Source organism: Myotis daubentonii, chromosome 3 (genome assembly GCF_963259705.1).
Source record: "Myotis daubentonii chromosome 3, mMyoDau2.1, whole genome shotgun sequence".
In the NCBI taxonomy this organism is placed as follows: Eukaryota; Metazoa; Chordata; class Mammalia; order Chiroptera; family Vespertilionidae; genus Myotis; species Myotis daubentonii.
Genome location: NC_081842.1, coordinates 173,029,933 through 173,043,649, shown reverse-complemented (window position 1 = coordinate 173,043,649; position 13,717 = coordinate 173,029,933). Strand labels below are relative to the sequence as shown.

Sequence of the window (13,717 nt, the reverse complement as noted above, 5' to 3'; positions counted from 1 at the left end):
GACATACAGGGAAGAATGGTGGGACCCTGGAAGGAAACATCTGTGTCATCTTGTTAAACCCCCTCCATTAATGGGACTGGAGGTGATGGTGGAGATTAAAGTAGGAAGCCAGGAGGGGAAGGGACAGAACCAATATTTCACAGATGGTTTGGATAACCAGGACTAGGTTCTAGGTGCCCTAAGCCCAGGACCAGGTAAGAAGTCCGAAGAGCAGAGCGAAACCCTTGTCTAGGGTATTAGTTGGTGGTATATAGCTGCTATTCCTGAGTAACTTTGCTATTTAGGTTATTTCTTCTAAGGGCCTATTTTTCAGACTTTAGTCTGGATGCCTTGGTGTGGAAGAAAACTCAGCCTATTGCTGACACACACACAGAGAGAGGACACCTCTCAATGTCCACCCTTTTTATTGATTTTAGAGAGGAAAGGGGAGGGAGAGAGAGACAGAAACATCAAGTTGCATGTGCCCTTGACTGGAATCGAACCCACGACCCCTCCTTTCACAGGCCAAAGCTCTAGCCACTGAGCCAAATCAGCTAGGGGTAGAGGCTCTCCACTTTCATCTGCCTCCACTGGTGATTTTAATTTTGATCATCTGGTGAAGTTATTGTTTGATGTTACAATACAAAAATGGCAATTTCATGACTCAACCTAACATATCACCTTTATTACTGTTTTATATGTGTAACCTGACCCCCCTGACACTATGTCTCTTCCATTAATTAAGTGTAGATATTAATCATTTCTCTCTCATGAATATCATTGGGAGAGTTAAATAAGGTAATGTATGTAACATCTGGTCCATGAAAAGCAGTCCATAAAAATAAGCTATTATTATTATTGTAACCAGGCAGTATTAAAGGAACCTTGGTTTTGATCTTCCTCTCAGACTCTCCCAATTACAAGCAAAACCAGGACAGAAACACAGTGGTGGGAGTGGAGGCAAATGGGAAACGCCTCCCGCCCCACAGGTGTGCTATGAAGTTTACCGGCGTGTGTGTGAAAGTGCCCGGCCAGCGTGGCTCTGTGGTTGAGCGCGGACCTATGAACCAGGAGGTCACCGTTGGACTCGCAGTCAGGGACCATGACTAGGCACATGCAGGAGGCAGCCGAACAATGATTCTCTCTCTCATCATGGATGCTTCTCTCTTTCTCTCCCTCTCCCTTCCTCTCTGAAATCAATAAAAAATAAAATAAAGTGCCCGGACCTAGAATAGGTTCTCAAAAAATCATGACTGATTCATAACCCGTTGTATGAGGAAAGCAGAAATATCTGCCAGACTTAAGAATCTAACATAAGGTGGGCTCATTCTCAGGCCGTAGCGAGGTATGAAAAAATAGAGCCAGGACTTGAGAATGGGCACCATTGAGCAGTTGTGTGACTCTGGGCAGACTAGAGACTCTCTCGGAGCTTCCATTTTTTTTCGTTTTGGGGACAAAATCACAGCCCTTGGGGTTTTTCTGTTCATTAACGATGCGTAGCAGTACTTGGGTTCTCCAGGGACACTTCCTGAAGGAAGGACGAGTGGCTACAGCCTCCCCTGCAAGGCGGCCAGGCTCAAGTGCTTCCCAGCCTAGCGCATCACAGTAGCGCCCACGCCCAGGCCGGCCGCACCCCGCAGGCGCCGCCCCAGCAGCTGTCCCCCCTCCTCCATCTCCCTCCCTCCCCCCCTTCCCGCCCCCCCCCCCCCCATCCCCGGCCGCAAGCTCCTCCCCCGGCCGCCGCGTCTGCCCGGGAGACAGCCGGGCACCTGGCAGACGCGCGGCGGCGGGGGCGGCAGGAGGCGACCCTCGGGCGCGGCGGGGAGGCGCGTGGGCGCACAGATGGGAGCAACTGAGCAGGGCGGCAAGAAGAGCCGGCGGCTGTTTTCCTCTCTGCGGCCGTGGAAGGCTACCCGGCGGCTCTGGAGGACGCGCTCGGCTCCCAAGGCGGCGCAGGGTGAGTGTGGGCGCGGCCGGGGGACCTGTTACTACGCGCGGCCGGCGCCGGCCACCCAGGGCCGCAACTCGGGCCGAGTTCTCCGACTCCGGACCTGCGGGCGGGGGGCGGCGCGGCCAGGAGGTCCGGCCGGGGATGCTGCACCCCGACCCTCGGCCGCGGGAACGAGACCAGTCCCCGAGCTCACCCGGGGCCGGTGGACCAAGCGCAGGGTCCAGTCTCGGCACGGTCCCCGCGCCCTCGCCACCCCTCGGTCGGCCCCATAGGCGTCTCCCGTTGGCTCCGGTGTTTGCAGCTTCTTGCCCGCAAAAGTCGCTGTGTATTTGGCGCTGGATGGAAGGAATCAGGGTGCTTCGGGGACACATCTTAGGTTTGCATCCGCCGCCCCGCCTCCTCCCGCCCAGCACCTGGCAGGCACCTGCATTGCAGTGCCCGTTGGGGGTATGAATCTGGACCCAATACTACCTTCAAGGTCCTTCCCCATCCGACCCTCCCGTTTCCGAGCTGTCTGGTGTGACTCCTTGTTATCTCCTAAGCTCTGGCCATGATAAACTATTTCCCAAACACATTCCACCCTGTTCTCACCCGGGCCTTAACTCCCATTTATTCAGTCACTGATTTCACTCCATTCATTCGTTCTACAATTTTTATCCCGCCCCCCTGTGTGCCAGGGCCTGAGTGAGCCAGAGGGGCAAGGTCCCAGCTCGTGGAACTACTTTTCCAGGGGGAAAGGGCCACGGCACATATAAAACAGATCAAAACCTCCCAGTCAGCTGGGAGAGGAAGAGAGGAAATGGCAGGTGGATAGGGAAGGGCTCTCTTTCTCTGAGGCAATGGAAGTCGAGACCTGAAGTCTGATTAGGAGCTACTCCAGCTTGGAGCGCGGGAGAGCAGTCCGGCCAGAGGGAATAACTAGTGGCAAGGTTCCTGTGTGCCCAGGGAAAGCGAGGGAAGCCGGGCCTGGATCAGGGTCTGGGTAGGCCATGATGAGGTGTTTGGAAGCCATTAAAGTCTTCTCTGCAGGGACATGACATGAGCTGCTGGCTCACGCACTGCCTCCTTTCTATCTGCAATGGCCTGTTCCTACCCACCTGTCAAGACTAACCCGTGAAGCCTTTCCTGGGGTTCCTGCCACCTGTAACCCCTCTTTTATCATCTCATCACGCATCCGGCACGTGTTGCTGTTCATCTGGTGTTATAGATTCCACGTGACAGGTTCCCATCCGTTTCATCTCTGCATTCCTCCTTAGGCTAAGCGAGGGTTTGGAACTTTGTAGATACCTGTTTGCGTGTGTGTGTTTGCCTGTGTGTCCTATCTTGTCCTTTTCATCTGTTTCCATCATCTCAGGATTCTTCTTCAGAGACACCCACATGCCGTAATTTCTAAAATGGCCGATCTGAACCGGGGCAGAGGCTGGATTGCTCCAGAGCCCTGTGGATGCTGTGGTTGTCACCCTCTCACCCCTCGGGTTGTTTTGAGGATAAAATGAATTAATGAGTCAATAAATGTGAAGTGCTGGCACGTAGTAAGCATTCTACAAATAAATTTGACAAAGAGCAGCAATGATTGCCTTTCAGATATTTATTGCATTAGAAACAAGCTTTTCTCTTGTTGGTAGTTGGGGGTGGGGGTGGGGGTGGGGGCTTGGCATTGTCCTCTGGTGGCTTTCACAGGATGTGTGAGTACTTTCATTGATACACCAATTAAGCTTCTTCCCCACTGGCATCCAGAACTGTTGCTGAAACTTAGGGCTGAAGGCTAACCACCTGTTTCTTTCGCTTGCCTGAGTTGTTGAATAGATTGGGAACTGCAACAAGTATTCCTTGAGTGATAATCACATTCCTAGTGTTGTACCAGGTGTGTGAGAGTATTTTCAGAAGAGGACTAAATGGATATTGCCACTGTGCTAAATTAAGTTACAGTAAGTTTCCTAGTTTTATAATTTTTTAAAAAATATATTTTTCATTGATTTTAGAGAGGAAGGGAAAGGAGAGAGAGAGAGAGAGAGAGAGAGAGAGAGAGAGAGAGAGAGAGAGAGAGAGAGAGAGAGAGAGAAACATCAATGATGTGAGAGAATCATTGATCAGCTGCCTCCTGATCCCAATAGGGATCAAGCCCACAACCTGGGCATGTGCCCTAGACAGAAATCAAACATGGGACCCTTCAGTCTACAAGCCGATGCTCTATCCACTGAGCCAAACCAGCTAGAGCAGTTTTATAATTTTTTTTAGGAGAAAATGGACAAGTTTTCATTTATTTTATTTTTTATTTTTAAAAATATATTTTCTTATTAATTTCAGAGAGGAAGGGGGAGGGAGAGATAGAAACCTCAATGATGAGAGAGAATCACTGATGGGCTGCCTCCTGCACGCCCCCTACCAGGGATCGAGCCTGCAACCCAGGCATGTACCTTTGACTGGAATTGAATCTGGGACCCTTCAGTCTGTAGGCAGGTGTTCTATCCACTGAGCCAAACGAGCCAGGGCCTAGATTTATAATTCTTAAAACCAGTTCTATACTGTATATGCAGCCAACCTCTCCTCTCTCCCTGTGTTCCTCTCCTAGAGTTTGCCCATTGCTGTGCTATACCTCTCTTTCCTGAGTTAGGATCTTGGCTGCTCACTACATTTCTCTATGTCCCCATCCCTTGTACAGCCTGGAGATGAGGTCATTATAATGTCTATGTCATAAGATATGTTACAGTTTACAGAATAGGTCAACCACAAAATCGTGTTTAGATCTTGACAGCACCCCAGGAGGGAGGGAAGATGATTTATTTTTCCCAATTACAGATGAGGAAGATGAAACAAAAGATAGAATAACATGCAGGAGGTTATGTGACTGGTGAGTGGCAGGCTCAGGCATGGGTACCCATACAGCACCCTTTCTGCCACATCTCCAATATCTCTACTCATGGAAGGGAGAAGTAAAATTAATAAATATCACCCAGCTGGTGTGGTTCAGTGGTTGAGCATCGACCTAGGAACCAGGAGGTCACAGTTCAATTCCCAGTCAGGGCACATGCCCAGGTTGTGGGCTCAGTCCCTAGTGTGGGGCCTGTGGGAGGCATCCAATCAGTGATTCTCTCTCATCATTGATGTTTCTATCTTCCTCTCCCTCTCCCTTCCTCTCTGAAATCAGTAAAAATATGTTTTTTAAAAATTAATAAAAATCATGCAATGAAGGAAATCCACATTCCAATTTCATTTGATTTTTTTAAAAGGTAGCCTGAATTTATCATGAGGCCGTCACCATCACTTTGGGCATCTAGATAAAATCACATTCTTTAGTATCAGACAGACTATGCTTTGAATCTGCAACTAATAAGTGACATATTAATAAGCTGTGTGACCTTGGGAAGGGTACTAAATCTTTGTAAATCTAAAATTCCTTTATATATCACATGCAAATGAAGGGTGCTGACGCCTATGTCATCATGTCACTGTGATGATTAAATGAGTTTAGGTATATAAAATGCCTTGTTCATAGTGGCTCACAAGGCGGTGGTTATTTTTATTAACATTACTTCAGATCTTCCCCCATATGATCATATCCCAAATATGTTCAGCCGTGGGGCTGGAAAGTTCAATGGGCTGTGGGAAAAACCATGGCTGGGAATTCCACTGGGGCAGCTATCCCTTCTGGGCCAACGAGAAGGCCTTCCATACCACCATTCCTCTTTCCCACTTTTTTTTTTTTCCACAGAAGGCTGCAGTTCTGTGAGAAGTAACATACCTTTTGGGGACTCTTGACATCTTTTCAGCCTAACACTGTCCTGGACCAGAGCAGACATTCAGTACATAAGTTTGTAATGAATGAATCCGCTAGGGATACATACATGGTGTCCCTCCAAAATGTATACACACTTTAACAATTTTGAAAATGAAATGTATCTTAATGAGCACTGCCTTTATCATTATTCAAAGTGTGTGTATATGTTTTTTTTTTTTTTTTGGACACCTTCTATATCTCCAAAGAGAATGAATAACAATTCAAACACTGTAAGTATAGGATAAATACCTAGAAGGATAGTTAACTGGGTTAAAAGGTATATACTTCTTTAATTTTGAAAGATGTTGTTAAGTTTACCTCAGTATATTTTTACTTCCCTTCAGTAGTGTATGAGAGTCCTGACTCCCTGCTTCCTTGTTAATACTGAGTACTTTCCAACTTTTCAATGCTTGCCAATTTGTTGTGCGTGAAATGGTACTGCATGGTTTCATATTGAATTTCCTTGATGAATAATGAAGCTGAAGATTTTTCACATCGGCCTTGTGTGATCCTCTCTGAAATGCCTGCTCATGTCTTTTCCTATTTTTTTTTCCTTCGGTAATTTGTCTTTTCCTTACCCACTTAGGAATTCTTTCAATATTCTGGACACTAATCATTTACTGGCTTCTATTAAGAACTTCAAAATGCATCTAACAGTGCAAGTGGTTCCAAATGGGAATGTGAGCAAGCTGTGCCCAGTGGAAATTTACTCCCCACGTGCTTCCATCCTTTTCAAAAAAATGTATTTTAGTCAAATATCGAAGCTTTTAGGTGATAGAAAAGGGAGCAAACAGCTGGTGGAAGGATTTTGTGAGCAGGAGATTTGCCTAGCCCTGGAAGCCATGGTGTAAAATGGGTTCTGAGGTCCTTCAATTAGAAATTACCTCCTCCAAGCCCTGCTGGGGTGAAGAGCCCTTTCCTGAGCGATATTCCCTGTGATATTCCCTGGGAAGACACAGATTGGAACTGGAGTCAGTCTCTGTCGGCAATAATGCTCCCCAGGACAAGTTAGTTGGAGAAGAGGACAGAATACCTGCCAGGTGATCTGTGGTTTGGTCCCTCACTGCCATTTTCTGGCCATGTGTCTCTAAAAACAGATCACATTGAAAGGAAATAATGATATTGGAAAGATCAAGTGGGATCATAAATATGAAAGGCTATGTAAATACATGGTATATTTTCTAGGCTCTTGAAGTAACTGGCACTGCCAGAGTGGGAAAACCTTGTTGAACTATAATCTTTAGGCCCCATCCCTTCTCCTAGCACCTGGTCTCCATTCTGGTGCATGACCAGAGAGCAGTAGTTTTCCCAGTGTGGTCTCTGAGCCAGCCTCATCTACATCACCAGGAATTGGTTAGAAATGCAAACTATTGGCCCCACCCTAATACTGAATCAGAAACTTTGGAAGTGGGGCCCAGCAATCTGTTCTAATGAGCCCGGCAGTAATTCTGACCTGTGCTAAAGTTGGAGAACACTGGCCTGGTGGGATGTGCCACGGCTTTAAAGTTAGCAGGTGTGGGTTTTAAATCTGAACTCTCCCATTTGCCACTTGTGATGTGAGCAAGTCGCTAGGCCCCTGGTGAGCTTCCCACCTCTGGTCAATAAAAGGAAGTGGTATCTCCCTCCTGGGATTGCGGTGAGAAAGAAATGACAGGGAGAATCCCAGATCTACTACTTTTTAGCTGTATGTCCTTTGGCAAGTTTCCTTGCCTCTTTTTTCTCATCTAAAAAGATGGAATGGCAAGAATTAATACGTATGCACCGCTTACTATGTAACAGCCATTGCTGGCTTATATGTCCAAACATTTTAAAAATATATCTAACAGTGCACTGTCCTAAACCAGTGCATAATTTTAATTTTATTTAATTTCTACAATAACCCTGTTTTACAATATCTGTTTTACAATTGAGAAAACCAAAGCACAGGGAGGTTAAGTAAGGTTTTCTTTTCCTTTTTTAACGTCCTTTTATTGATTTCAGAGAGAAAGGGAGAGGGGAGAGGGAGAGAGAGATGAAATATAATTGATGAGTGAAAATCATCCATTGGCTGCCTCCTGTAGTGCCCACCCTGGGTGTCAAGTCCACAACCCGGGCATGTGCCCTGACTGGGACTCGAACCATGACCTCCTGGTTCATAGGTCAGTGCTCAACCACTGAGCCACGCTTGCGGGCTAAGTAACATTTTCAGAGTTACACAGAAGTTACACAACTAGTGAGCTGGACTTCAAACCCAGGCAGTGTGCTGTGAAAGTCCTTGCCTAAAAGATAATACTTGGAAATAATTAGTTCTCAATTAATGTGTGATGATGATAAAAAGATTGCCTGAAGCACAGTAGGTGCTTCATAGATCATCTCCCTTTCCCTTGCCTTGTGGCCTGGCTTCTTGAGAGCTTGGGGAGCTTTCCTTGTAGTTGTGCCGCCCCCTTCTGCCCTGACTCTACTTACAAACCGCCACCCACCAGTAGGCAATTTTCCCTCGCACCTCTTTTATGGTCACTTGGATGCTCTGAGCAAACCAGACAGGGGCTTGGCTTAATGGAAGACGACCACAAGAGGCGGTTCAGGTGAAGCTACCCTCCTGTCACCCCACCCTACGTGTTTTGGGAATGAATGACCAAGCTAGGAGAGGCTGTAGGCAAGTGGAAGCTCATTAGATCTGCCCAATTTGGGACACAACCTCCAAATTTCTTTTGCTCTCAAATTTCTAAGGGAATAGAAAAGCTTTTTTTTTTTTTTCCTTCTCTTTTGCTCATTTTTTCTTCAAATTAAAATGTACAACTGGGAAGTTTAACTCACAATATTACAGCAGTGTTTTTGTGTGTGTTTTTTTCTTGCAAAAAGAATTTTTTGGGGGACCTGGGACAATAAAAAGCTTGTTCTCTTTCAATTCAGGGCCCCACTGATTGTTCGTAAAAATGCTCTTTGGTTTTGCTCTCAAGATGGCCTCCCCTGCTGGGTATGACTCACCAGCCTAGTGACTCAGAAGTGGCATCTAACAAGACCAGGCCTGTGCGGAGCAGTGAGCGGACTTGGTGGCCAGGGGAGCCCACCTGGCGCTTTCCCTAAACCCGGTCAAAGAGATGCAGCATCATTTTCATTACTGCATGTTTATAATGGCCCTTGGTACCTGTGTATTGAAGTATGAGGCCTGCCAGAGACATTGCCTTGTTCTGGAAAGCTCCAATGCTCGAGTCCATCCTTGTCCCTCAACTGGGTGTGGCCTTAGGGTTACTGTGGGGCTTGACAGCTTTTGAGCATTTACCTGGCTTGGCTTGGGATGGCCACAGAATCAGGAGGTCTGTAAAGATTGTGTCAGGAGGAAAGTAAAGTTTCTTTTTATTTGAAGAGGTCTTCAAACCTCTTTCAACTTAACTTTTAAAATAAACTATCAATTAAGGATGGATAGAGAGATGGACAGATATGCAATAAAGAAAATATAGCAAAATGTGCTTAAAGATGCAGTTCACCATGCAATTCTTCCAACCCCCCCCCCCCCTTGTCCTTTGGCAAGTTTCCTTGCCTCTTTTTTCTCATCTAAAAAGATGGAATGGCAAGAATTAATACCTATGCACCGTTTACTATGTAACAGCCATTGCTGGCTTATATGTCCAAACAATTTAAAAAATATATCTAACTGTGCACTGCCCTAAACCAGTGCATATTTTAATTTTATTTAATTTCTACAAAAACCCTGTTTTACAATATCTATTTTACAGTTGAGTGGAAGAGGGAGGGAAGGAGGGAGGGAGGGAAAGAAGGAAGGAAGGAGGGAGGGAGGGAGAGAGAGGAAAAGAAACATTGATCAGTTGCCTTCATACACTCCCTGACTGGGGATCAAACCCATAACCCAGGAATGTGCCCTGTACCAGGAATTGAACCGGCAGCCTTTCGGTCGGTGCATGGGACGGGAGCCACTCCGACTGGGCTCTTCCAACCTTTTTATGTTTGAAACTTTTCAAAATGCAATGTTGTGCAAAATGCACCACACTCTAAAAAAAAAAAAAAAAATTGCTTCCTCTTTAATATAAATAGCCACCCTTCTCACACTTTCTGACTCCCCAGCCTTAGTCTTTTTTTCCTGGGAAGCCTGCTTAATTAAAAAGGGCCTGGAGTGAGGCTGGCAGGGGGTGATCTACTCCTTTTTGTCAAGGGCTTTATATTATTCCTGATTTGTAATTCTCACAATAGCACCGGCGAGTGATTATTTTCTGCATTTTATGAGGAAACTGGGGTGCAGAGGGGTAAACCTGATCCAGGTCACAAGGTACTAGTATTAGTCTTAGAGCATTTATGGAGCCCTTCCTTTATGTGTCAGGCTGTGTGTTATGTACTTTGCTTGCATTAACTCGTTTGAGCCTCACCCAAGCCTAGCAGGTAGGTACCATTATTACTTCATTAGAAAATAGAGCATTAGAGAGCTGCAAGAACATGTCTCCGCTTACTCTAGGGGCCAGTAAGTGGCAGAACCCATGTCTGAATTGAGTCTCTTCTGCTTTAGAGCTCCTGCCTCCCTACTCAGGCCCAGGCCTTGGCACTCCTCTTCCTAGTTCAGTACATCAGCATACCTTCTGGAACCCTCTGGCCCTGAGACCACAGCTCTTTGAGGACAGAGAATGTTTTGTTCAGCACTGTGTTATTGCCAGTGTTCAGAGCGGTGCCTGGCACAATGAATATTTATTGAGTGAGAGGGTGAATGAATGGTGGCTTCTCACCACCTGCTTCTTCCCTAACCCTCTCAGCCTCTAAAGGGGGTCCTGCTAGGCATGTTTAGGCTGTGCTGGACTTGGTCCTTGGAGCTAGAGATGCCTGTTCCTTTGACGTGGCTTACGGGCCAACATGGCTCATTTGGTAGCAGCAAGGAATTTTAATGAAGGTCGATTTTCTTCATTGGTCTTATGTTGTCAGAGAAGTGCAGAAAAGTATTATCCACTGCAAGGAGAGAGGGGAGCAAAAATTAAATAATTATAATTTCCCCCCAAACGTCAGAGAACCTTAAATTGTGGCAGCTAGAAACCAACTCCAAAAACTCTAGTGCCAATGATAGCTTTCATTCTATAGCTATATTTTACTGTAGTAATGAACTAGTGAACACTAGCAATTAGTTCTTATAAGTGTGCCCAAGCATGTTGATAATTGTATATTATATTTATATCGTGCTTAGTTACAAAGTATCACATCTGTTTTCCCTTCTGATCTTCTGAACAGCCTGGTACATACAGAGGCAGGCATGATTAGCCTCTCATTACAGATGAGGAAACTCGTGCCAGAGCGCTAAGCCATCTGCCCTACACCACTCAGTTAATAGTGGTAGAGACAGGCCTTCAACGCTCCTGCCTTAACTGCTACTCCAGCAAATTTTCCACGTCAGTATTGTATTTAACCCAGCAATTTCTGGGGGTGAGAGCAATAGGTAGGTATATTTCTTTTTGTTGCCCGTCATCCATCTTAGTGAGGCCCTCAATTGGGTCAGTTAATCTTTTTGGATATCAGTTTACCAATCTGTATAATGGGGAATAAACAGCACCCATCAGTGAGTGCACTGGGAGCAGAGGAGTTTATGAGGATCCCAAACTTAAAAAACAATTTCAGAGTGAAGATATTTGGAAGGGACCATAATGATCCTAACCAATTTTCATAAAATAAGTTAAATGTCAACTCCTCTGGCCACTTTATAAAAAATGGCACCTCTGCTCCCTCATAATCATGCTTCATTTTTCTTCATATTAGTCATTGACATTCATTATATGCTTAAATTGGCTTATTTAGTGTCTGTTTGAATCCTCCCACCAGAGTGTAATAGCCATGAGAGCAGGGACTTGGTCTGCTTTTTGTATTCCTGGGTTCCTAACCAGTAGACTAGTGCCTGGCCCAAATACCATTTGGTAGGAAGGAGAAGAGGGGAAAAGGGAGAGAAGGAAGAAAGAAAGGGAGGGAGGGAGGGAGGGAGGAAGGAAAGGAAGGAAGGAAGGAAGGAAGGAAGGAAGGAAGGAAGGAAGGAAGGAAGGAAGGGAGGGAGGGAGGGAGGGAGGGAGGGAGGAAGGAAGGAAGGAATGAATCTGAGCTGTGTAATGATTGAAAGTAAGCTTGAATTGGATGATTGAAAGATTCACTCAAAACTTCCTTGCCCTCTAACTGAGGGGACGCGTGATCTGGGTTCCTCATACCCATTTCTGGCTCAGTGACTCAGTGGCTTAAAACCAGTCACTAAAGCCTCCTTGAGTATCGACTTACATCAGGGTGAAGTGGGTTCAGTAACCGTGTCCATGCAGCATTCATAGGTCATTGTATCGTACTGTATGCGTCTATTGTAACGTCTGTGAGCAGCTTGAGTGAGGACAGAGGCTAGTCCCCTGTACTGAGCCTGGTCCACAGAGGGGTAAATATTGAATGAATGAATATGTAAGAGGAAACAAGGTGCAGGGGTCTTAATCCCCCTCCAGAGTTAAGATCTCTATTTGAAAGTCAGCCCGGTGCACGGCACAGACATTCCCCTGTGAACTTGAACCACATTTCTCCAGAGACAAGGAGGTGCTAAAGGGCTGGTTCCCTAACCTCAGGGAAGGAAAGGCATGCCTAGGCTCCAGATCCGATTCCATGCCATGTTTTGGAAGTTGTGTTTACGTCTGCCTTCATCCCTGGCCTTTCCGCTCCAGCATAAGCAAAATTATAACCCTGCACACTGACTTGCATGCAGTTACCAGAGCCCCGTGCTCCTCTGTTGAGGGACTTCGCCCCTGAGACCGCTGCCTGTCTGTGAATGACAAATCGAAAGTCAGGGTTGGAGAATCAGCCGGACTTTCCTGCCCGTTTGCAGCAGAGGGAGGAAGGAGAGGATGAGAGATTCTGAAAATAAAGGTAAGGGCCCACTGCAGAGGGGAGTCAGAAAGATGCTAGAGATGCGATTGCCCTCCGTGGACGTGTCTGGTGTGTATTAGTGACTAGTGTAGCATCACTGTGCACATATCATTTTAACATTCCTCGTTACATAATAAACATGACTTTTAAAAAAAAAAACAGCTTCTAAAAAATTATACAAAAATTAAAACGACTGGTCTTGGGCTTCCAAATAGTGTGTTATTCAATTTTCCATTCTTGTGCTACTAAAAACCTTATTTTTGCATTCTTCATTTAAGCTTAGCTGAGGAACACGTTTCCATCTCACAGATTTCTTCTGTCAGCTCTCAGGGTTTTGGTAATTTTATATGGTGTTTGGTAATTTTATGTATTAAATTTATAGTGTTCACAATAGTTAATGTGTAGGTTTTCAGTGCGTTATTGGAGTTGGAATAGCTGATATACTTTGGACTTACGTAGTTTGCGATGCCTGGGGAGCCCTTACTGAACATTAATCTTTTTAGGAGCGCCCAATGGGGCGCTTTCCCTGACCTTCAGAACTGTTTACCTTGCAGAGAGAAATTCGGATGCAGACTCCCCCCACTCCGCCAGCCTCCACCCCCTAGATCATCAGCATGTTAACATCCCCCCCACCCCCTGTCGCTCTAATTCCCTGGGAGGTTTGGTGGAGGAGAGAAACGGTTTTAAATTCTGAGGCTGCTTAAAATTTCTGCCGCAGTTGGGGGAGGAGCGATAGACCCCAAGGTCTCAGGAGGCGCCCCGTGCTCCCTGATCCTCTTTCCAGGACGGAGCCCTCCCTTTCTGCTGCGTTGGTCCAGCTCCTGGTGCGGGTGCCGGAGGCAGGCGCAGGGGCTGCGGGCTCCCGGGTAGCTCCCGGGTGGCAAGGAGCAGAGGACGCCATCTCTGCGCGTTGGTGCCCTGCCGCTGCTTCCTGAGCGCTAATTTTAGGGTTTGCCTGCCTCCCCCCCAACCCCCCTCCGCGCTTTCGCGATTCTCTCCCTGGAGCCACTGCTCATCCATTTGCACAAGACTCTCTTCTCCCTGTGCCGTCTGCATTAAGGAGACCGGCACTTTGCCCTTGGGGACCAGGCTTGGGTGGCAGGTGGAGGCGGCGCACAAGCAGGTTGCTGGCAGCCGAGTGAAGTTATTTGGGT

At 46.5% G+C, this 13,717-nt stretch overlaps 1 protein-coding gene across 3 annotated transcripts in view; it reads left to right on the top strand.

Moving 5' to 3' along the window:
* Positions 1–1,707: 1,707 nt before the first annotated feature.
* The window catches only part of DNAJC6 (DnaJ heat shock protein family (Hsp40) member C6), a 130,189-nt gene continuing 118,179 nt past the window's right edge, over positions 1,708–13,717 (top strand). Inside the window, exon 1 of one of the 3 annotated variants that reach the window (XM_059689277.1) lies at positions 1,708–1,936. In XM_059689277.1, coding sequence (XP_059545260.1) covers positions 1,822–1,936 — 115 coding nt within the window. In that variant the 5' untranslated portion in view covers positions 1,708–1,821. Of the gene's footprint in view, positions 1,937–12,316; positions 12,564–13,717 lie in introns of those variants that run through there. The other 2 variants (XM_059689280.1, XM_059689281.1) reach the window with 2 other exon arrangements.